Consider the following 23,121-nt stretch of genomic DNA (forward strand, 5'->3'; position numbering starts at 1 on the left):
AATGGTTGGTTCACAAAATATTGGCACAGGGAGGGGCTATTTAACATACCATGGGGGAGAACGGTCCAGTGGTACCTCCTTGAAGGTTGAGAATTGTTATAAGTAGGCACTGTGGAGGCAAATTTTTCTCTATCTTCTTTTTGCAAAGGTATGGTGAAAAAACAATCCTTTAAATCAATAACTATGAGAGGCCATCCTTTTGGTAATAAAGAGGGCAAAGGAATTCCAGATTGCAGAGGGCCCATAGGTTGAATAACCTTGTTGATGGCCCTGAGATCTGTCACCATTCTCCAGTTACCTGATTTTTTCTTAACCACAAATACAGGAGAATTCCAAGGGCTGGTAGATTCTTCTATATGTCCAGCATCTAATTGTTCTTGTACCAGCTGTTCTAAAGCCTGTAACTTTTCCTCAGCTAAAGGCCATTGCTTTGTCCATATTGGTTTCTCAGTCAACCATTTTAGAGGCAAGGCTGTTGGTATCTCTGAAGGGACATCAATTGCTTGTTCTTGTACAGCCCGAATGGCCGGTTTTCTCCGTTTGTAATATCTTTAATATTATTCTCAGAACTATAGGCTCTAGAAGTAGCAGGAATGTTAATTTCGGTATTCCATTGTTGTAATAGGTCACGACCCCACAAATTCATTGCGATATTGGCTACATATGGCTTTAATTTTCCTATTTGTCCCTCTGGCCCTATACATTCAACCCATCTCGTGCTCTGTCTTACTCGAGATAGGGTTCCAATTCCCAGGAGCTGAACATTTACATTCTGAAGAGGCCAATATGGATGCCAAGATTCTGGGGTAATGATACTTACATCAGCACCTGTGTCCAGCAGGCCAGTAATAAAAATGCCATTTACACACACTCTCAGTTTAGGTCTTTGATCATTTATAGAAGTTTGCCAAAACACACGTAACTTATCTTTCTGATCATTATTGCTTGTAACAGTAGGCATGGGGCTTCCTAATTGTCCTGATGAGGCACATTCTCTGCAGAAACTGGATATGACTGAACCATGTTTGCCATGGGGGCCTGTGAGGCCCCCCCTCTCACGTTTCCCGACTGTATCAGGTTGCCTTGTCTATCTCTTGTAGACCTGCATTCATTCGTCCAATGTCTGCCTTTTCCACATCTTCTACATAAACCTGAAGGCTGAGTCCTCCTATTTCTGTTATTTCTAGAAGATGCATTATTATTATTATTTCTGAAAGATGCATTATTATTATTATTATTATTATTTCTGAAAATCCGTTGTCTACAATTCCTTTTCATATGACCCATTTTGCCACAATTAAAACATTTGGTATTCTGGTGTCTCCTTTTACCATTGGAAATTGCTTCTTCTACCCATGCTTCAGTGCCATAATCAAATGTATCAACATTGAGTGTATGCAAGACCCATTCTTCCAAAGGCGCTGATCTGAGCTTTAAAGGCCCCAAAATCCTTTTGCATTCCACATTTGCATTTTCATAAGCCAAAGACTCAATCATTATACGTCTTGCTTCTGGGTCAGATATCCCTATTTGTACAGCCTTAGTTAATCTTTGTAAAAAGTCACTAAAGGGTTCTCTCTGACCCTGTTTAACTCTGACAAATGATTCTATTCTCTGTCCTGGGTCTTGTACCCTGTCCCAAGCCCTTAAGGCTGCTGTAGTACACATGGAGAGTGTGTTTTCATCCAAATTAGCTTGTTCCTGAGGGTCGGAAAAGAGCCCTTCACCTAGAATTTTATCTAGGGAAATGTCAATTCCCTTTGCTTTTTCCTGCTGTTCTAAGAGTTTAACCTCTTGCCTGAATAAGCATTGCCATTTCAATTGTGGTCCACTCTCAAGTACTGCAGAGCTCAGCTGGAGCCAGTCCAAGGGGGTTGCTCTGTTTGTCGTGGCCCAAGATCTTAGCATCTCTTTAACAAAAGAGGCTTGCATCCCAAAAGTCATGACAGCCTGTTTAATTTCCTTGAGGTCATTCATACGGACAGGCTCCCATGTATCCTCCTTGATGACCCTAGGGTTTCTGGAACCAACCACCTTCTCTGTTGTTATTACTGGAAAGGCAGGTAGAGCTGTCGGTAGAGCTTTGTGGAAATTGTCCCGGAGAGATTTACCCACAGATGTAGTTAAAATTTGCCCTTCTACCCTTTGCTCTTCTTCATCAGAATTTAGAAATTCCTCAATCTTTTCAATTCTATTCACTATTGCCTTCTGCAATGTCTGAATCTCCTGTCCAGAATTATGTTCCAAAGCCTTCATTGAGGATTCTAAAGTATGAAGTTTGTCCGTTAGAGATAACATCTCATCTTTGGACATAATTTTTATGGCATAAACCATGCCTTCTTGTATTGACAATCTTTCTGTCAATCTGTCATAAGCTTTAGACAAAATCCGATTGTCACATTCAGCAGTTTTGATTCTCTCAGTTAATGTTTCATTTCCTACAGAAAGGGACTGAATCTTATTGTCCAAATCAGCTGTTCCCTCTTCCATAGTAATGAATTTCTCCTTAATATCAGCCACTAATGTTTCAGTTCCTACAGAGAGGGACTGAACCTTACGATCCAGATCAGCTGTTCCCTCTTCCATAGTAATGAATTTCTCCTTAACATCAGCCTGGAGAACCTCAAACTGATTCTTGAGAAGATTGTTATCAGTCTGGAGAACTTCAAACTGATTCTTGAGAAGATTGTTATCAGTCTGGAGAACTTCAAACTGATTCTTGAGAAGATTGTTATCATTCTCAATTGTTTTTAAGCGTTCTATCTCTGCCTTAAGAATCCTGGATTCGTCTCGTAAAGACTTTATCATATTTCTATTATCAAATCATTTGGTGCCATTGAAAACTACGAATCCCAGAAGGATCCATAGGGGTGGCATGATAGACACCTCTTGTAAAATCTCCCACATGGTACAATTAAAAAAACTGTTAAATTCTTGAACAGTAATGTGTTCAGACATTTTATTTATAAAAGAAAAAATTTTTTACCTGCAATGATCGGTTCCTGCCAGTTGTTGGTCTCTGTGTTTTTGGAGCCTGTCCTAGAACTAGCTCTTGTAGATCAGGCTGACCTCGAACTCACAGAGATCCGCCTGTCTCTGCCTCCCAAGTGCTGGGATTAAAGGCGTGCACTACCACGGCCTGGCAGGCCTCAAACTCACAGAGATCTGTCTGCCTCTGCTTCCCAAGTGCTGGGATTAAAGGCTTGTGCTACCACTGCCTGGCAGGCCTCAAACTCACAGAGATCCGTCTGCCTCTGCTTCCCAAGTGCTGGGATTAAAGGCGTGTGCTACCACTGCCTGGCAGGCCTCAAACTCACAGAGATCCCTCTGCCTCTGCTTCCCAAGTGCTGGGATTAAAGGCGTGTGCTACCACTGCCTGGCCGGCCTCAAACTCACAGAGATCCGCCTGCCCTTGCCTCCCAAGTGCTGGTATCAAAAGCGTGCTCCACCACTGCCCTGCCAAGTCACTTTGTGTCAGACCAAATCTGCCGCTGTGGCAGCTTTTGTTGCAAAACCGTAGGTACTTGAGCTTCCGCTAATTCAGGCAGTGGGGTTCCGCTGTAAAACTTAGCCAAGGCAGGCAGAATGGGCCTGTGTGGCCGAGTATGTCTCGGACTCGGCACTGGGGCCGGAGTCACGAACTGAAAAACAGTACCCAGGAGGGTGCTGTGTTAGCTAGCGGGCTACCCGCTTGAGTCAGGGGCAAAATAGCCCGACGTTGGACGCCAAAATGTAGCGGCGTAAACGAATGCAGACAGTTTGTAAAAAAATATATAGTTTTAATGTAGAAATAGACTTACAGAACCACCGTTCCCGTGGAGACCAGGAAAGTAGAAGAGACAGCTCGGAGCACTCTCGCCAAATTTATAGGCAGACATTAGCCCGAGGCGAACACGCCCCCTAAGGGGCGGGACTTATCCCTACAAGGCCCCACACTCTCCTATGCGCTCTGTAGGCTTTGTGCTGGGGTGTCTACACCTAGAGCCCTGGCTCACACACTGCTTTTTCATGACAACAAATCCTAGGGAGAAAAAGAAGGAAAGGTGTTTTGCCCCCATTGTGGAAACTGTTCGATTGTTGCTGTGCATCATGGGGGAAGCAAGTGGTGGCTTTTCTGAGTACTGAAGGGTCACCAGAGGATGTGCTGGCAGACTCAGGCCCATTTTCTGAAGGGTTCCATTTGCTGCTGTTACATATCCAAAACTTTTGCAGCACTACCTTAGAGGTGCCTAGGGATGCAGGTTTGATGAAAGCGTAAATCACAATCAGTTTAGAATTATGATTAATAGGGTGGTATTTATTTAAAGGGGAAAAAACTTACAGATCACCGTCCCAGACAACAGCCCTCTGCGCAAACAGGAAGGAGTCTAGTCGCCGGAAACAGAGCAGGAAGCAAAGAGAGAGCGAGGAGGGAAGTGGCTGCTTTTTTAAAGAGAGAGACCATGCCCCAATGGGCTGGTATCTCAGCGACTATTGGCTGGAGGAGTGGAAGGACCTCCCGCAACACAGGTTCTTGACTATTGTTGTTCTTCAGAACCTCCTTGGACCCTTAGGCAGCTCTGGGAAGGCAGAGACTTCTCTAGAGGGTGACTGGAGGGCCTGACATTCTTCAGTCTTGCTTTGATGGATTATAGTTGTCAGTGGAGCCGTGCACCAGAGGCAGCAGATTTGGAGGTGTTCTCCATAGCACAGCATACTTTTCCTGGGGTCTAAGATGGACATGACTGGGACCTCCTTGGTTTTCACTGTCTGTTGTTCTCCTTGTGCTCAGAATGACCAACTGTCTCTGTACCATATGGTACCATATGGCTTGCAGGGGCTTCGGGCTGCTGCCACTGTCTCCATCTCTGTTTCCGCATCTTCTAATGCCTGTCCTTCTTTATCCTTTCTTTGTATATTAACTGTTTCTTTCACACTTCTTCTCTCTCGTGTGAGACTTTAGATGCCAGAGCAGCCAATCCGTACATTTCTTCCTTCTGCTTGGTGGGATAAAACTAACTGGTCAGTTTTTTGGATCTTGATTTATAAACACTTGATTTTTTTACACATCTTAGGGCTAAGACGTGATTGGTATGACTTTCCTACTGGTAAGTTCCTGTGGCAGCTTTTTCCTCTTCAGGACTGCTGTTTTTATTTTTTTAAGCCTCTAGAGACATTTTGCTTACTTGATGAGGGAAAGCTGGTCTCTTCTTGATTGAAGGGGTTGTGCCAAACCAAGCCCTCATGGAGCTGGCAATACTTTATTATTAGTAATATGACGATGTGACTCTAAGCATTTTTGTTCGTTTAAAATGTTCAGAAAGCCCAATTACTTACTTTTAATGGTATCTTGGATTACAGACTGTTCTTTTGATGAGGAAACTGTTAGAAAAGCTTGATTGTGATTTGATTGCTCGGTTGTGTTTCTGCCCTTCGTGGTTTGTAGTAATCTGTGGACACTGGACTTATGTGTCCTCTTCTCTTCAGTGGCTGCACAGGCGTTGTGAAAACAGAATGAGTATATGTGCCTTATTCTTGATCCTAATAGACATATCTCACCTTGCAAGGAGTAAATACTTACAAAGTCCGCGCTCTCAGTCTTCTTCATACAGTGCTGGGAGTCCTAGCTAGAGTGATGAGAAAGGAATGAAAGGAATACAACCAGGCATGGAAGAGGCCAAATCACCGCCTTTTCAAGATGACACGGCCCTGTTTTTAAAGCTCTAACGACTCCACCTGACAGTGCTTAGATCTAGTATGCACTTTCAGCCGAGCAGTAGGATACAAACTCACTGTGCAAGGGTCAGTAGTTAAATCATGAGCTTATCAAGAAAGGGACCAGGAAGCAAATTCCCACACACAGTTCTTCAAAAAGGAGAAAAACCCACCTACAGTCCACAACCCCGGACAGCCTAGACAACAAAGAGGACCTAAGAGACACTGTCTCAAAAAATTAAAAAAATAAAACAAAACCAAAAAGGAAACCAATACTGGCAAGGATATTGGAGAAAGGAACCATGTCCACTGTTGATGTGAATGAATGAATAAGGGCAGTATGGAAATCAGTGTTCTTAAACCAAGGAAGGTGGAAATGCCGAATGAGACAGACATACCGCTGTTGTGTATAGCCAAGGGACTTTTACGTCCTGCCACAGAGATACTTCATATCCATGTGTCCCCAAGAGTGAAGACACGGGAGCAACCTGAATGTCCACCCACTGCCACAGAGATACTTCACATCCGTGTGTTCCCAAGAGTGAAGACACAGGAATGTCCTGAATGTCCACCCACTGCCACAGAGATACTTCATATCCGTGTGTCCCCAAGAGCGAAGACATGGGAATGTCCTGAATGTCCACCCACTGCCACAGAGATACTTCATATCCGTGTGTCCCCAAGAGTGAAGACACGGGAGCATCCTGAATGTCCACCCACTGCCACAGAGATACTTCATATCAGTGTGTCCCCAAGAGCAAAGACACGGGAGCGTCCTGAACGTCCACCAACCGACGAATGATAAAGAAATGTGGTGCTTACATCATGGGATTAGATTCTGCTGTAAAGAAAATGGAATCATAACATTTGCAGGAAAAAGGATGGAGCTGGGAACCATTATGTTAAGTGGAATAAGCCAAACTCGGAAAAATGAGATTTGTTTTTAATACACACATCCTAGATTTGAAAGAGAAGGTATGGGGGAGGGGACCCAGTAAACTAGAGAGATGATAGTGGAAAATTCTTAAGGAAAGAAGAGAGAAAAAAAGAGGGTAATTGAATGCTTGTGAGAAGAGAAGACAGAATAATGAGGGAGACAAGACAAGAGGGAGACAAGTAAGAACAAAGTGTGTACGAAATCCATGGGAAAACCCACCAGTGTGTGTGCTAACTTACAAAGCAAGTGAACAGTAACACTGTCAGACCTTAATGCCTTGATACGTGGTGATTTCATTTATTGCCACACAAGCATGGGGACCCAAGTTTGCATGTAAACTACCGGGCAAGGTTGTAATGTCTCTAAACCTGGCCCTGGGAGGTGGGGGTGGGAAATAGGCAGATTCTTGAGCTAGCCAGCTATCCTAGCCCATTGGTAAGCACTGGGTTCAGTGAGGTACTCCATTTGCTTTTTAGGAAATTTAGTAAAACAAATATAAAAGCATAATGTTAAAATGATTAATAATGACCGTGGAAAAAAATGTTAAACAAATCCTGCTTCTGATTATACATCAATAGAATGGAAAGCAGAGTCTCGAAGGGGTGTCAGCCACGGTCATGCTTCTCACGAGCAGCTGATATGCCACCGCTGGGCAGTAGATGTACTAAATGTCTGCTTGGGAAGGGATGTCAACCTTCTCATGAGCAGCTGATATGCCACTGCTGGGCAGTAGATGTACTAAATGTCTGCGTGGGAAGGGATGTGAACCTTCCATGAGCAGCTGATATGCCACTGCTGGGCAGTAGATGTACTAAATGTCTGCGTGGGAAGGGATGGTCAACCTTCTCATGAGCAGCTGATATGCCACCGCTGGGCAGTAGATGTACTAAATGTCTGCTTGGGAAGGGATGTCAACCTTCTCATGAGCAGCTGATATGCCACCGCTGGGCAGTAGATGTACTAAATGTCTGCGTGGGAAGGGATGGTCAACCTTCTCACGAGCAGCTGATATGCCACTGCTGGGCAGTAGATGTACTAAATGTCTGCGTGGGAAGGGATGGTCAACCTTCTCATGAGCAGCTGATATGCCACTGCTGGGCAGTAGATATACTAAATGTCTGCTTGGGAAGGGATGGTCAACCTTCTCATGAGCAGCTGATATGCCACTGCTGGGCAGTAGATATACTAAATGTCTGATTGGGAAGGGATGGTCAACCTTCTCACGAGCAGCTGATATGCCACTGCTGGGCAGTAGATGTACTAAATGTCTGCTTGGGAAGGGATGGTCAACCTTCTCATGAGCAGCTGATATGCCACTGCTGGGCAGTAGATATACTAAATGTCTGCGTGGGAAGGGATGGTCAACCTTCTCATGAGCAGCTGATATGCCACTGCTGGGCAGTAGATATACTAAATGTCTGCGTGGGAAGGGATGGTCAACCTTCTCATGAGCAGCTGATATGCCACTGCTGGGCAGTAGATGTACTAAATGTCTGCTTGGGAAGGGATGGTCAACCTTCACACTGACGATGAACTCTATCAATCACTTACACGATCACTGTTTGCAAAAGGCTAATTAAAAGTATCTGATTTTCTTATAAAAGTACATATCTTAGCCGGGCGGTGGTGGCGCACGCCTTTAATCCCAGCACTCGGAATGCAGAGACAGGCGGATCTCTGTGAGTTCGAGGCCAGCCTGGTCTACAAGAGCTAGTTCCAGGACAGGAACCAAAAGCACGGAGAAACCCTGTCTTGAAAATCCAAAAAAAAAAAAAAAAGTACATATCTTATTTAGAGTTGCTTGTTTGGTCTTTCTGTATTCTACTATAGCTATTCAGTCTTCACAAGTAAATAGCGGTGATAGACTTGCAGTGGTCACAAATGCAATAGAATGCTCTCAGAAGCAAATGTATTGCTGTCTTTTTCCGTGGAAGTTATTGACATAGTCTGGGCCAATTGCTCTTGTTTCTGGTTTTTCCTCTTTTAGGGGATTGTACAAATTAGCCCCCTTTGCAACCTCATAGAGTGCTTGCTCTTTTTCTTTGAAACTATTACTATAGTTACTGTCAATCTAGTGATACAGTGCCTTAAATACATTATAGGCATTGCTCAGTTCATCTTCATGGCTGTCCTGAGGGTCATTAAGACCTCTGTTCAATCCCGGTGCCTACAATGAGGACACAGAGTGTCCGCACAAAGCCTGGGCTCTGAACCGTTAGTGCATGTCTCTCTCGGCATCCATTAAACTCTCATGTGCTGTGTGCAGAGTGTTCCAGGATGGCAGATGGCTAAAGCATGCCCTGCTGTGATTTCAGTGAGCAAGGCTTGACTAACATAGCAGTATACATTAGCTCATCAGTGTGGTTTTAATGTGTAAGAGTTAGGCTGGCGGCCGAGGTCACATGTTGGTTGTATGTGATTTTCTTACCTAGGAAAAACTTTCTCAAAGAAATTTCCTCACATATCTGAGCCAGGCTGCTGTTTCACGGGTGAGCCACAGGAAATAGTCTCCCATCATCCTGGAGATTCAGTCAGGTGACCAGATCAGGCTGCAGGGAACAGCTGCTCCAAGGACACTGATGACAAATTAATGAGAATGTTTTGATTAACGCACGTTTTTCAACACAAATTCTCAACAAAGCAAGCAGCTTAGCACCCAGTGTCATTGTCTAGCTGCTTCCTGAACCAATCAGGAAGTAAACACTAAAGCATTCCAGTGTTGCATGAGCCACCAGTGCCGTAGCTCTGCTTCCTCAGCTGCAAAGCCAGGACTTAGAAGCCAATCCTTTTAGCACTAACCATTTGGGCGAATAAAGAACATGCATGTGGTTCACATTTTTTTCCCTCCCACTGCAGCTTGAACAGATGGATTTGGAAGTCCGAGAAATTCCACCGCAAAGTCGAGGAATGTACAGCAACAGAATGAGAAGCTACAAGCAGGAAATGGGAAAGCTGGAGACAGACTTTGTGAGTTCAATCTGCCCTCTGTTGTCCTCAGAGTTAGGTTGCACTTCCACCTTATTTCTTTGGTGATTCCTCCCCATGCCTTAGTCAGCATTAAGTGCACTGTCTCAGAGCTCCTGCAAAAGATGGGTTTGTTTAGGACTGGAGATGACAGGGATTAGAGGTGGCAAATGATAGAGTATGGAGGACATGGCTCGCAGCTAGATCCAAGTGGCACAGCCTTTGAGTCTGCAGGGTTCTTAATAGTGTTTAGCCTTGGTTGGAATTTCAAGCTCCAGTGTCCCGGGCCTTTACAGTTCCTGGGGCTGAGTAGATGGCTCAATGCATGAGGACCCGAGTCTGCAAACCCAGCAGTCATGTAAGCAACTGGGCTGGGTGGCATATCAGCCTTCTGAATATGCTACAACACAGTGGGGCCTTGAAGACATTAGACAAAGTCAAGCTAGTCACTCCCAGAAAACAGACAAGGTGCACGTTCCCTTGCACAAGATTTCGAGAATGGTCAGACCCAGGAACAGAAAGTAAAATGGCACTTGCTGGGGATGGGACAAGGAGAACCTAGCACTGTTGTCTGTGTAGACTTTCCATTCTACAAGAAGCAGAGTTCTCCAGCTCAGTACTGTGAATTGGTCTAGCACCAGTTGGCCAGGCATCTAAAAGGACCTAAAGTCGTGAATTTTATGTTATTTGGGTTTTACCACAATTTTAGGATTCAGATAAAAACATTGATAAGATTACCATGAATGATACAAAGTAACGAATGCGAAGTTGTTCTTGTGCACATGGGCACAGCGAACTAGGATTTCCATAAACAAATCACATTTCATACTCTTCACATTTAAAGTAAAAGAACATGCAGGTGAAGGAAGAATTGTCCCTTACCTGTGAGTGACGCAGTTACGGTTTGTCACACAGATCTGCTGTGTTTGTGAGTCTGGGGTCCACATTTACAGTGGAGTCTAGAGTTTATAAGGATCGTTCTGAGTCTGGCTGTTCCTTAGTTACTTGTTTGGAAAGTACACTCCAGACTGCACTGTTCCTCCCCACCAGTGGCAGTGGGATTAAGGGAAATGCTCCTGAGGCTCGGATGCATTCTGATCTTACATCTTAGAAACTCTGACAAGTCAGATGGCTGCATTAGTCACTGTGATAGTCAGCTATGGTGAGAGATGGTGAGAAGCTGCTGAAGAAGCTGGCAGGTAAGGAGGAAAGGCAGATCTGCCTCAGAGTGTCAGAAGACTCCGTCATGGCTGTCAGAACATCGTGCTGAATCAAAGCAGTGCTCTTTGTGGTGGCCACCATCCCTGTCCCTGTGCAGGATATTCCACGCTGACTGACTTCCTTTCAGAGGGCCACTGGCGGACAGGCCACTAAGCCTTAGCATGTGAGCTTTGGGAGGGGCCATAAGTCCCTCTGATATAAATGCCACAGTGTTCCTATTTTTAAAAAGGCACAAGCAGGGGGTTGTGGCAGTGGCGTGGGCGGAGTGTCTCTGATGGGTCTCAGTGTCAGTGCTTAGTTCCTGTGCTCCCCTGGGTCAGATCTTCTCCAGCTGCTCCATGAGACCCTGACTTCTCTTGTAGAAGAAATTTGAGGGAGGAAGAAAATTATACTGATTTAATAATTTGTCTGGTGGATTACAAAACAGAATTTGTCAACTCAAGTTTATACTTAGGAAATCCTTGGATTACTGCCCAGTGGTGAGTGATGCGAGCAGGAAAGCGTCTGTCCAGATTATTTCCATTTGCTCATCTCATTTTCACAGACTTCTTCTGCAGATATATTGTTCTCTCGAGTGCCCCCCAAACACCCCTCAGACCCAGCAACAGGTGTGCCCTTTAGGAGAGCTGTCTTAACAGAAGGCCACAGTCTTGGAGACCAGAAAAGGTGTGGCAAGGTCACTCCATTGCAAGGCTTCTCTCTTACTTGTGGGTGGCCTCTTTCTGTCCTTACAGGATCTCCTGCACACACTGTGGCCGCTTTGGAATTTAATCACCTCTTAGAAGACCTGTTCCCTAAATCCATCTACGTGCTGTGTAACGGGAGCTAGGGCTTCAGCATGTGAACCTGGAGATGCGGCTCAGCCCAGAAGGCTGAGTTCCATTTTAATGTTTTCATGTGAGATGTCACATTACTTTGCTTCCGTAGCTTCTGTATCACCTGACCCAATGTTTAGTCTTACTTTAGGTATTTAGTAATTGTAGTTTTGGATGAGTGCTCCTTTCTCGGTTACATTTTCTTCTATGAAGATAAACAGAACCAGGGACTGTGAGCCTAAGCTTCTCGTCCTGTGACGTCGCTGAGTATTCACGTTTATGTGTGTGCTCACTGCTCCAGCTTTCTTCCGCTGTGTCTGCAGACATTTTTCTCCAGTGCTTTTATGTTGTATTTACTTACGCTTTTTTCTTTTTCTGAGAAAAGCTTGGTCTCACTATTTACCTCTGGCTGGCCTGGAACTTACTGTATAGACCAGGCTAGCCTTGAGTTCACAGAGATATCCCTGCCTCTGCCTCCCAAATACTAGGATTAAAGGTGTGCTCTGTCATGCTTAGCTTTAAAACATTTTTTTAAAAATGTGCACTAGTATTTTCCTTGCATGTATGTCTGTGTACCATGTGCATGTCTGGGGTCAGCAGAGGAAGAATAGGGCATTGACTACCCTAGACCTGGAGTTAGACAGTAGTGCTCCACCACGTGGTGCTGAGAACCTGTGTCCTCTGGAAGAGCAGCTGGTGCTCTTAACCATGGAGCTGAACCCCTCACCTGTCCGTTTTATTTTTAAAATTAAAATGTGTTCTAATTAATGTACATGAGTTTTGCATATTAATAGGGTACACTGGAGCATTTCCATGCATGCATATGCCCACTGCATAGATCAAGTTCACTCTCTGCTCGTGACTCCTATTCTCCCCCGCCCCCCAGAGCTTTTCTTATACCTAAAAAGCCCCTCTTAATTTCTGTTTGCCTCCCTCTCCTCTTCCCTGTCTCTGATGACTACTTGCTACTTGTGCTTCTACAGGTTGACATCTGTTTCCATAAGTGTGAGAATGTGTGACATTTGTCTTTCTGCCCCCGCCACAGTGGCTTATAGTGACTGGCCCTTGGTGAAGTTCTTTAGCGTACGTCATTTAGTCTCATGGTGTGCTCTGTAGACAGAATGGTTGTGCATCACTGCCTTCAACATGCAGCACCGTAGAACCAAGGAGGCATAGATGGATCAAGTCTTCTTTAGTCCTGCTGTGTGCAAGGCCCTGTCCTGAGTCCCGGAATGTAGCCTGAATCTGAATCAGCATAACGTTGTTGTGGAATTGAATCTCTAATATGGACCTTGGAGGGGGCTCCTGAGCAGATAAAAATACAGGTTATTATGTTGCCTTTTATTTTTTTTTCAGTATTGGTGTGAGTGTGACTAGGCCTTGAAAAACAAACTGTGTGAAGTAGTTGGTTCAGGTGAGAGCTCATGAGGTTAGCACAGAAAGGCCATGTTGTCAGAACAGTCTCAGAAAATGAACCAGTGAAAGGAGGAAACAGTGAGCTGACGGTTGTTTCTTCCCCTTTAAATTTAAACAAGACACAAACAAACCCCACTGAAGTTGTCTTTTTGTTACAAACACGTGTAAGATGTTTGTCTCGGTAAATGGCAAGGAATTGGAATAGTGTGTGGTGAATCAGGATGCGATTCCAAAGGTCTGTCGAGTGCCTGGGACAGCTGATACTACATTGTGATGCTAGCACCATCTTGTGGTTGATTTGTGTAGTTGCATTTTTTTTCCTGTTACAGAGCTGAGCTTCAAGACAGCTCACTCCTATAGAAAGGAGAATTGGGCTGTGGTGGGAGTTGGAAGTAGCACTCTGTCACCTGCCCAAGTCCACTCCTCTCCCAGGTCAGGGTGCCCGAATGCTGTCCTCTCCCGTCTCGCAGGCCATGTGATGTGATTGTTAGGCCAGAGCGGAGCCGCCTACATCAGAGAAGGGCACTTCTATTGACAGTCTCTGCAGTGAGGCTGAATGCTCCGGAAATCCAGCTGCCTGCAGACTGCTGGAGTCGTCCCTTAGGTCAGGGCTCAAAGGACCATGTGAAACAGCTTGAAGCTTTTGCAGCGGTTACTCTCACTGTCTCTTTTCACAGGTGACAGACAATCTGAGTATCCGCAGACAGCCTGTGCGCATCTTCTATTTTTTTTTTAAGTCTGAGACTAAATAAAGTGTGAATGGGAAAAAGAAATTTAAATTTTGATTTTTTTTTTTGGCAAAAGGTTAAGAACTTGATGCCTCTGTTTACATTGTATCTCCCTTGTACTTGTGGCTGCATGAGATATTTCTGTCTTTGTGGGGACTGTATGGAACAGTTGAAACATGTTTAGAAATGCTGCTGGTCCCAGCTTTAATATATAGCAATTATCACATACTTGAACCTTCTTTCAGGAACATACCTGTATTCTAACAAGAGATACGGGAGCTTCACATTACAGTTAAAGTTGAGAGACCAAACAGCAAAACATGCCTGCTGTAACATGTAAGCCCATAACGTGTACAGGCTGTACCCCAATAGCCCTCTTCCCATCTTTCCCAGATATTGAAGACTCTTCTTAAATTGACTGATTCTTTTCAGTTTTGCTGCTTTAACAAAATAGCAGGTCATAAGATTGCTATTTTTGCTTTTGTAATCAAACTTGCTCACTCTGCTTTAAAAAAAAAAGACTAAGACAATTGCAAGATAAATGTTAAAATAAAACCCTGCCTACATGTAGACAAAATTCATATGCTTCGGGAAGTCAAGTTTTCATTTTGGATGATTGTTTTCCAGTCTCTCCTTTCCCTTGCATAACTTTCTGTAACAATGATGTCATACCATTCACATTTTAAAAATGTATATTGTAATATTTACATTTTTGTTTTGTTTTGACAGTTGAGTTCCATAACAGTAGCAGGAGCATGCAATACAGGGAATATTTACATTTTTGATTTATGTAAATTTTAGGTATTTTTAACAGGAGCATGTTAATTTTTTAGTTATGTTAGCTTTTGTTGAATACCTGTATGCTTCAGTTTATTTCCTTCACCACTTACTGTGCTGCAGTGAATATCTTCAAATGGGTTTTTAATCAGGATCGTTTCTAAGAAGGCAAATTCGTAAAGAGAACCCAGTTCCGCAGTTCTCATACCGCTCGGCAGGCTTGTGTTCTGGGCCCTTTTCACGCTGTAATTGTGGATCATCAGATCATTTCTGCTCTGTTTCTCCTCCATGTTAAAACATCCTCTGGAAAGGCCAGCCGTCTGTAGACTGGGGCTGAGCATCTAATGTGTACCGCTCACTTAACTCTCAAAAGTGGCAGGAGAAAAAGATACTGTGACTGGGGTTTTTCAGACTCCAAGGAGGAATATCGCTGGATTCTTTTCTAAGGTACTTCCTTTAGGGAGACACACAGCGTTGACGAGGCCAGCAGGCGTGTGTGGTTCCCCATAGCTGGTTGAACTTTGAACTCATTTTACATTTTCACTATTTCTTAATCAGAGACTGTGTAGACTGTTTCTTTTAGGCATTCGCACACACTTGTGACCTTTCTGGGGAAAGGCAGTGGTCTATTGAGGTATCACGTGCCTGTGTGCACACATGGTTCTCCTTAGGAAGAGGATTTAGTCAGTTCTACCAGGGTGAGTGGTTAAGAAAGCTGCCATGCAGCTGGCTCTTTGCTTGTGAGAGTCTTGTTTTAGACTCTAACTCTACTTATTGGGCCTTGCTGATTTCAAAGACGGACATGGGAAGTGGACCAAGCTGGTAGGAAGATACCAAAAGCCTGTGTTGGGGCAGGCCATGCTGTGCGGCTCTAGTCTCCCACCAGGAGTAGGAGAGGTTCACGGCCCTCGCCCTGCCCCGTTGTGTGTACCAGAGTGAAGTGGTGATATGATCTGAGACTTCTCAGCATGTTTTTGTGCTGCTGACTTTGAGGCTGGCCTTAGTAGATTTTCTTGGCCTAGGAAACTTCAGTATTTTCCAGAGTGACTGACTTTATGTGGCTGCTCAGTCTCGAGACTGTTGACTGTAGGTGCTGAGACTTGTGTGACCTGTGAACACGACTTCCATATTTACTGCAGCCGAGGCACAGGTCGGGTGTGCCCTGGTACAGACAGATGTCCATCCGCACATGTGTCCTGTGGAAACTCATCTTTCTGTGCTGCTGGAGTCCCAGATGAGTTTTGCTGTTTAGTTGAAAATTTTCCTTATGTAACAATACTTTCTTTAAAACGTTATAGTTATGGTGCCATTTATTATTAAAGAAACCAGGGTTTGTTTTTTTTTTTCGAGACAGGGTTTCTATTTAGGCTTTATATCGTTTTGATCTTTTTTATGTAGCTGAAGTAAGTATTTTCCAGAGAAAATGCTAAATTGATATGTGTGTGCATGTGGGTGTATGCATGTATGGTCTATTGCTTTTAGAGTTTTCTCAGCTATACTCCTTAATGGCAAGCTACTTTTAACTACTCGGATGTTTACTTGTACTCCTGATCTCAGTAGGAGGGAGATTTTTTGTTTGTTTTTGTTTGTGTTCTGATTAGCTGTTGCCTGTGACAGATTCGACTTTCCCGTTAGGCACTAGATGGCACTGTCTGTTTGCAGAGTGCCGTTAAAAAAAGAAGAAAAAGGGGAAGCAACTATGGTAGTAGCAGAAATTACTGCCTCATGAATAAAATATTTCTGATGGGATTTGCATTTCTATATTGGCTGAAGACACTGTGTTGAATGTTTTATTAACCAGCCCAGTGCAACTGTCAGCCTATTAAAGAGATCCAATGGTCCCTGTTTAGATAAATAAACTAAATAAATCCAATTCATCAAATTGTGTTCCTGGCTGTTTATTTTACATTCTTTTGATGTACAGTTTATTTTAAGTTAAAGCCACATCGGTTTAAAAATTAATGGGAAAATGTTATTTGGTGTTTGGAACACGAGGAAGTTAATTGCTGTAGTGAGAAAGCCATCTCTGTTCTAATGTTAAGTTGTTTTGCTCATGAATAGTAAACTTTTCACCAGTAGCTCCCGTACTGTGTCCTGGTCAGAAGCCATCTGATATTTTGCAAGCGGATGGCCAGAGACGGCTGATGCCATCCTCAGTCTCCCCGGCATCAGTCTTGTGTGCTTCTCACCTGGTTTCCCTATGACGTCCTGCTCATTTCTCAGGTATGACCCACAATTCCTTGGTCATAACTGTAGCTAATTCATTTCTAAGTGAAACGTGTTTTATGAATGTGCTTTCCTGGTGTACATCAAACATTAAAGGGGAGAAGATGACAACGAGGGAGTGACATTCACTGAAGGAACCAAAAACCTCAAGGTGATGACTCCATAACAAACCAGTTGCCATCTATTCCTTGGCCTCTTAAAGTTTGAGCTCAAGGGGAATTCATGGCCGTATAACATAGCACTCCCAACTGAACTAGATAGTTCATACGTAGGCCCCAGGGCTACAACAATATTTGAATAAAACACGTCAATTTTGTGCTTTGCCAAACTAAAATAAGTTGGTAAGTTGAAATGATATATAATGGTTCTGACGTCTCGTTTCTTTTCCACGAATCCTCAGCCGCGTTTTGTTCTATTCTTACTGTCTTTTATCCACTTCTGCATTGGTGAGGTTCAGAGCAAAGCTTAAAGTGGGCTAGGCACTTTTGACTTTGCACACAGCTTTTCAGGGCATTCGGCTGGTGGTGATGGGTCTGTGCCAGATCTGATCTCCAGGGTGAGGGTTTCAAGCTGTGTGATCGTAGTTGAAGATGTCTCTGTCAACTATTTTAAGGTTTCTTGTATCAGAAGTTAAAGTAGGGCTTGGATGGACTTTGCCAGAATTTGCTATTGATCTCAAGTTAGTATAAACCTGGCAGGTCATAGGCCATGCGTACAAATAGTTTCATTTTTGTCTGTTATTTTGCTTGAATTTGTGCCCTTCCAAGGCTGAAAAAGCCATTTAAGGGTATAAGAGAATTTAAAATAGGGAGTCAAATTGCTTTAAAAAACATTTTGCCTTGCTTTTAAGAAATTAGATAATGGAGTAAGTACCTGTGCTCAAGTGTCTCTGAAGTGCCCAAGTGTTGCCACCACGGACACCAGGACTCATTCCGCAGTCCTGTCAGACACCAAAGCTACCAGAGCATGCTTGACCCTGAAGACTAAGGGGACAGCCCACTCCTCACCCCCACTCACTCCATTGACTGTCGCTGGAAGCACCTTCTCACTCAGAGCTGGAACCCAACTGAAAACGGACTTCTCTTCTATTGACAATGACAGAATTGTCCAGTTTTATCCTTTGAAAAGTCACTTTGCCCAACCTTATCCTTACTGAAAAAAGCTTCTAATTTATAAAACTAATCAAGTTTCTTAAATTAATTTACTGTGAGTCAAAATAAAGATACCCTTTCGTGATTTTTGTCTGTTTTGCAGTTTTCCTTGGTCACTTGCTGGGCTTTTGTGGCTGGCCCTTGCTTCTTTACGTGCCTTCCATCTCGCGGTTTCACTGTCTTCCTCTTCTGATGTTTACGCTGTATATGCTCACTGTGAACTTTAGCCCAGGTGAACAGCCCCACATTCCTCTCCATTGTGTGTGAGCACAGCCCCACACTCCTCTCCATTGTGGGGAGCACAGCCCCACACTCCTCTCCATTGTGGGGAGCACAGCCCCACACTCCTCTCCATTGTGTGTGAGCACAGCCCCACACTCCTCTCCATTGTGGGGAGCACAGCCCCACACTCCTCTCCATTGTGGGGTGCACAGCCCCACACTCCTCTCCATTGTGGGGAGCACAGCCCCACACTCCTCTCCATTGTGGGGAGCACAGCCCCACACTCCTCTCCATTGTGGGGTGCACAGCCCCACACTCCTCTCCATTGTGGGGAGCACAGCCCCACACTCCTCTCCATTGTGGGGTGCACAGCCCCACACTCCTCTCCACTATATGGAGCACAGCCCCACACTCCTCTCCACTGTGGGGAGCACAGCCCCACACTCCTCCACTGTATGGAGCACAGCCCCACACTCCTCTCCATTGTGGGGAGCACAGCCCCACACTCCTCTCCACTGTATGGAGCACAGCCCCACACTCCTCTCCACTGTATGGAGCACAGCCCCACACTCCTCTCCACTATATGGAGCACAGCCCCACACTCCTCTCCACTGTATGGAGCACAGCCCCACACTCCTCTCCACTGTGGGGAGCACAGCCCCACACTCCTCTCCACTGTGGGGAGCACAGCCCCACACTCCTCTCCATTGTGGGGAGCACAGCCCCACACTCCTCTCCACTGTGGGGAGCACAGCCCCACACTCCTCTCCACTGTGGGGAGCACAGCCCCACACTCCTCTCCACTGTATGGAGCACAGCCCCACACTCCTCTCCACTATATGGAGCACAGCCCCACACTCCTCTCCACTGTGGGGAGCACAGCCCCACACTCCTCTCCACTGTATGGAGCACAGCCCCACACTCCTCTCCATTGTGGGGAGCACAGCCCCACACTCCTCTCCACTGTATGGAGCACAGCCCCACACTCCTCTCCATTGTGGGGAGCACAGCCCCACACTCCTCTCCACTGTATGGAGCACAGCCCCACACTCCTCTCCATTGTGGGGAGCACAGCCCCACACTCCACTGTGGGGAGCACAGCCCCACACTCCTCTCCATTGTGGGGAGCACAGCCCCACACTCCTCTCCACTGTATGGAGCACAGCCCCACACTCCTCTCCATTGTGGGGAGCACAGCCCCACACTCCTCTCCACTGTATGGAGCACAGCTCCACACTCCTCTCCACTGTATGGAGCACAGCCCCACACTCCTCTCCATTGTGGGGAGCACAGCCCCACACTCCTCTCCATTGTGGGGAGCACAGCCCCACACTCCTCTCCACTGTATGGAGCACAGCCCCACACTCCTCTCCACTATATGGAGCACAGCCCCACACTCCTCTCCACTGTGGGGAGCACAGCCCCACACTCCTCTCCACTGTATGGAGCACAGCCCCACACTCCTCTCCATTGTGGGGAGCACAGCCCCACACTCCTCTCCACTGTGGGGAGCACAGCCCCACACTCCTCTACTTTGCTCACTGTGCTCTTACCAAACTTACAAGTACATTGAACTGAATAGAGGGGACAGCTGGCTTCTTTTTGGTCACATGATATTGAAACTAAACAGGAAGAAGAAAATTTTCATTTCACAGTTAGATACCTACAGGTTTATAGTTGCTATTAGTGAGATTTAAACTTTCCTCCTTTTCCTTATTGAAGGACTGTAGCTCAGGGTCCGTCACTGCAAATACTGTCTGATCCAGGGATTCTATTAGAAGGCTTATTTACACTTCGAAAATATCAAGTAAATATTGTTGCAGGTTTGCTAGAAGTAGTTAGTACCCCTTTTTTAATTGTGTGTGAGCTAAGTTTGGTCATGGACCACGTTTCTAAAACAGAAGTGGGAAATACTGAGAAAATCCAGTATTTCTTCCTGCGTGTGGTCGGTCTGTCCTGTGCTTTAGTTTTCTGGTAGGAACCTTTGAATTCTGCCTACACAAGGAGGAAGGAGGAAGGTTCATAGGATCATAAATATGAGAACATTTGGAGAGCTGCATTAAGCTTTAGTTGGCAACTTTTCTGTGTACAGACAGTAATCCCCTAATTAAAGAATTAAGTGGTTAAAGTATCTCAAGGTCAGAAGATCCTTAAAAATCCTGAAACTCGTAAAGCATCTTCCTTAGGGCTCCAGCGGGCGAGCTGCAGGAGCGTGCACCCAGGCTGAAACTTGGAGTCTTCCATTGCATTCTCAGACGCGACCTTCATTCTCGCCTTGCTTTTGTGTGCCAGTCCATTTTGTTTTGTAAAAGACATCTTAGAAATTAATCCATGGTAACAGAAAGCAAGCTTTCCCTTGACCTTGTGGGAGTAGAGACAGAAATAAAGGTAGAGGGATTATGATATTATATATTCTATCATTTTATCATATGCATTTATTACTATTTAGAGTTGTCTTTGTACCAAGTTTTCATCCGGAGTTCAAAATACACATGCAGTGGCTTTGTCTTTCTTTCATATACTTTCTCCAGTTTCTAGCCCTGAAACCATTAGAAGTCACCATTGTGACTGGAGGCAGAGAAAGCATGTAGTTTCTCCTTATGTTGTCATTATTGTGAGGAGAGTTCATGGTAGCATGCCAACAACCAAATAACCCGGTGGTTTAAGAGCTCCAAAATTTCCCTTCTGTTAGGATTTGGTTTGGAACACAGACATAAATAATGTGGTAGGAACTGGATGACTTGTATCCAGTTCCTACCAGTAAAACACATATTTCTAAGGAAAGAACAAGCCTGGAAGCCAACGAAGAAAACTTCAAGGTGGTGATGTTTCTGTTGCTTTGAGGAACTTGGTTTTAGATTTGGTAATTCCTAATAGTTTGCTGTTGTTTGGATGCATGATCCTGGGAATTGAACCTAGGACCTTACTAGGAAAAGCACTTAGTCACTGATCTATATCATCAACCCCAAATCTGCATATTCATATTAATCATACCCATAGTAATTGTAATACTGTGGTAAGTGGAATTATGGAGGGTCATTAGAGTAGTGTGTGAAAATGGGGAGAGCCATCCTGCTTCCGTGTAAATACTGCAGATGGCAGTGGAAGGGCTTTGGGTGACGTGCCTTGTAGGAGCTGATGTGCACATTCAGACTTGAAATGAGGAGGGCTTTCCGAGGAGTGCATAGGCAGATTGAATGACCAGAGATGCAGGTGGGAAGCCGCAGGGCGGTCAGTGAGGGTGATGTGAGTTTGGAGCAGGCTGAAAATTTTCCAGGCACAAAATATGAAGCCAGACTTTGGTCTCCAACCTTTGTTGCACACTGGAATCTGAGTCCCTTTAAACATTCCTGACGCCAGATGGACTTGCTCTCACACACTTAGGACTTTATTGGGTATCACAGTGGTGTTTTTAGTGCACATCCTCAAGTGATTCTCTCTGTGTACATTTGAATTTGGAAATTAGTAGCTGGTGTGGGAAACTAAGCCAGACAGGTGGGCAAAGCCCCACTGGGTAAGTGGAAGAGCCCAGCCCTGACCCCAGTTTGATTAGGAGCTGCTAATGGCTGGTGATACATGTGCTGGTGACACAGCAGCTCTGCACCCAACACAGTGCAGTTCTTTCTTCCTTGTGGGTTGGAGTTCTGGTTAATTTTATTTATTTTTCTGCTTTCAAATCCCTAAAATGATTTTAAATGAAAAATCCTAACCCAGAAAAATTTGTTATCTTACAATAACTTGTCTATCAAATTGCATAAACATTAATTTCATTTTTCTATACTGTCAGGGGCCAGGCTTGACAAAAGTACCACTTATCAGGGTAGGGGCATAGGTGTCAGAAAAGGTAGTAAAGAATACTAAGATGCGAGTAAAAATAATAAAACAGAAACATAGGATAATAGTATCAGGAAGGAGTTCCAGTGAATACTGAAATGCATTTAATTTTCCATACTCTTTTATACCCTAATACAAAAGGGTGAAGAAGGCAACAATAGACTCTTCAACAAGACACAGAGGACAGCTGGAGCAGGTAATGGCTTCAGCACTTTGAGACATCAAGTCGTTAGCATTCTATTGTTTAGGCAGTGAAGCCATTTTAGACCAAATATCCTGAAGGCAGCCATTCCCTAGGTCAAACCTCCTGTTACAAAGAAAGGAGCCGAAGTAGGCTTGTAGATCCTGACCATCTGTCAGGATGGAGTGGATCTACCTGTAAGGACCATCTTACTGTCAAAGGAACCAGTAACCACATTCTGAGTCAGGATGTGTAGCCCTGGTTGCTGTCAACAATTTTGAGCAACCTCCAAACTCTGACTATCAGACAAGGTGGAAATAGGCTCACATTTTTGGGCCTCCACAGTATACTTAGGTTTTATGATAATCTTTACTTGGAGGAAACAAAGGCGATACACATACGTATTTTTTTTCTGTAGGTGGAAAACTAATATTTTAAATTCTCACTTGAGCAAAAGCAAGCTGTGAGCTTTAGTGGCATTGACCTCGACTCTTAAGTCAAATGCCAGTAGAGCATCTCATGAGAGTGTTTTCATTGTAAAAGTTTCTATTCAAAAGCATCGAATCAGGCATAAAGTTTCTTAAGGTGAAATACAAGAGTCTGTGTTTATGATGTGCTATTTCTAGATTTCGTAGGACAAACCATGTATTGTACACAGGTGCATTCTTGAGAACATACACTCACACACACTTCTACTCTGTGAAGTTTTGAACGATAGATTGTAACTTAATTTTGTACAAGAATTGTCAAGAAATTACTAGTAACCTCTAATCAGAGACAAGGAAGTACGGATGTGATGGATAAATAGGATTCTGTTATGGTCAATGTCTTCATTGATCTTCACAGAACTGCTCTTTGCTTCCCTGGTGTCTTTGTTTTCTCTTGGCAGAAAGCCAAATGAATTTGGATTAGAAAGAAAGTGAAAACTTCTTGGTCCATATGATGATAGTCGTGC

General features: G+C 44.5%; 1 protein-coding gene across 4 annotated transcripts in view; it reads left to right on the forward strand.

Annotated features, from left to right (window-relative positions):
- Vti1a (vesicle transport through interaction with t-SNAREs 1A) overlaps window positions 1–23,121 on the forward strand; it is a 345,424-nt gene that overhangs the window by 22,198 nt on the left and 300,105 nt on the right. For all 4 annotated transcript variants that reach the window (XM_075974426.1, XM_075974424.1, XM_075974427.1 and 1 more), the window contains exon 3: window positions 9,488–9,598. In XM_075974426.1, coding sequence (XP_075830541.1) covers window positions 9,488–9,598 — 111 coding nt within the window. The remainder of the gene's footprint in view (window positions 1–9,487; window positions 9,599–23,121) is intronic.

The sequence above is a fragment of the Microtus pennsylvanicus genome, chromosome 5, assembly GCF_037038515.1.
Source record: "Microtus pennsylvanicus isolate mMicPen1 chromosome 5, mMicPen1.hap1, whole genome shotgun sequence".
NCBI lineage: Eukaryota > Metazoa > Chordata > Mammalia > Rodentia > Cricetidae > Microtus > Microtus pennsylvanicus.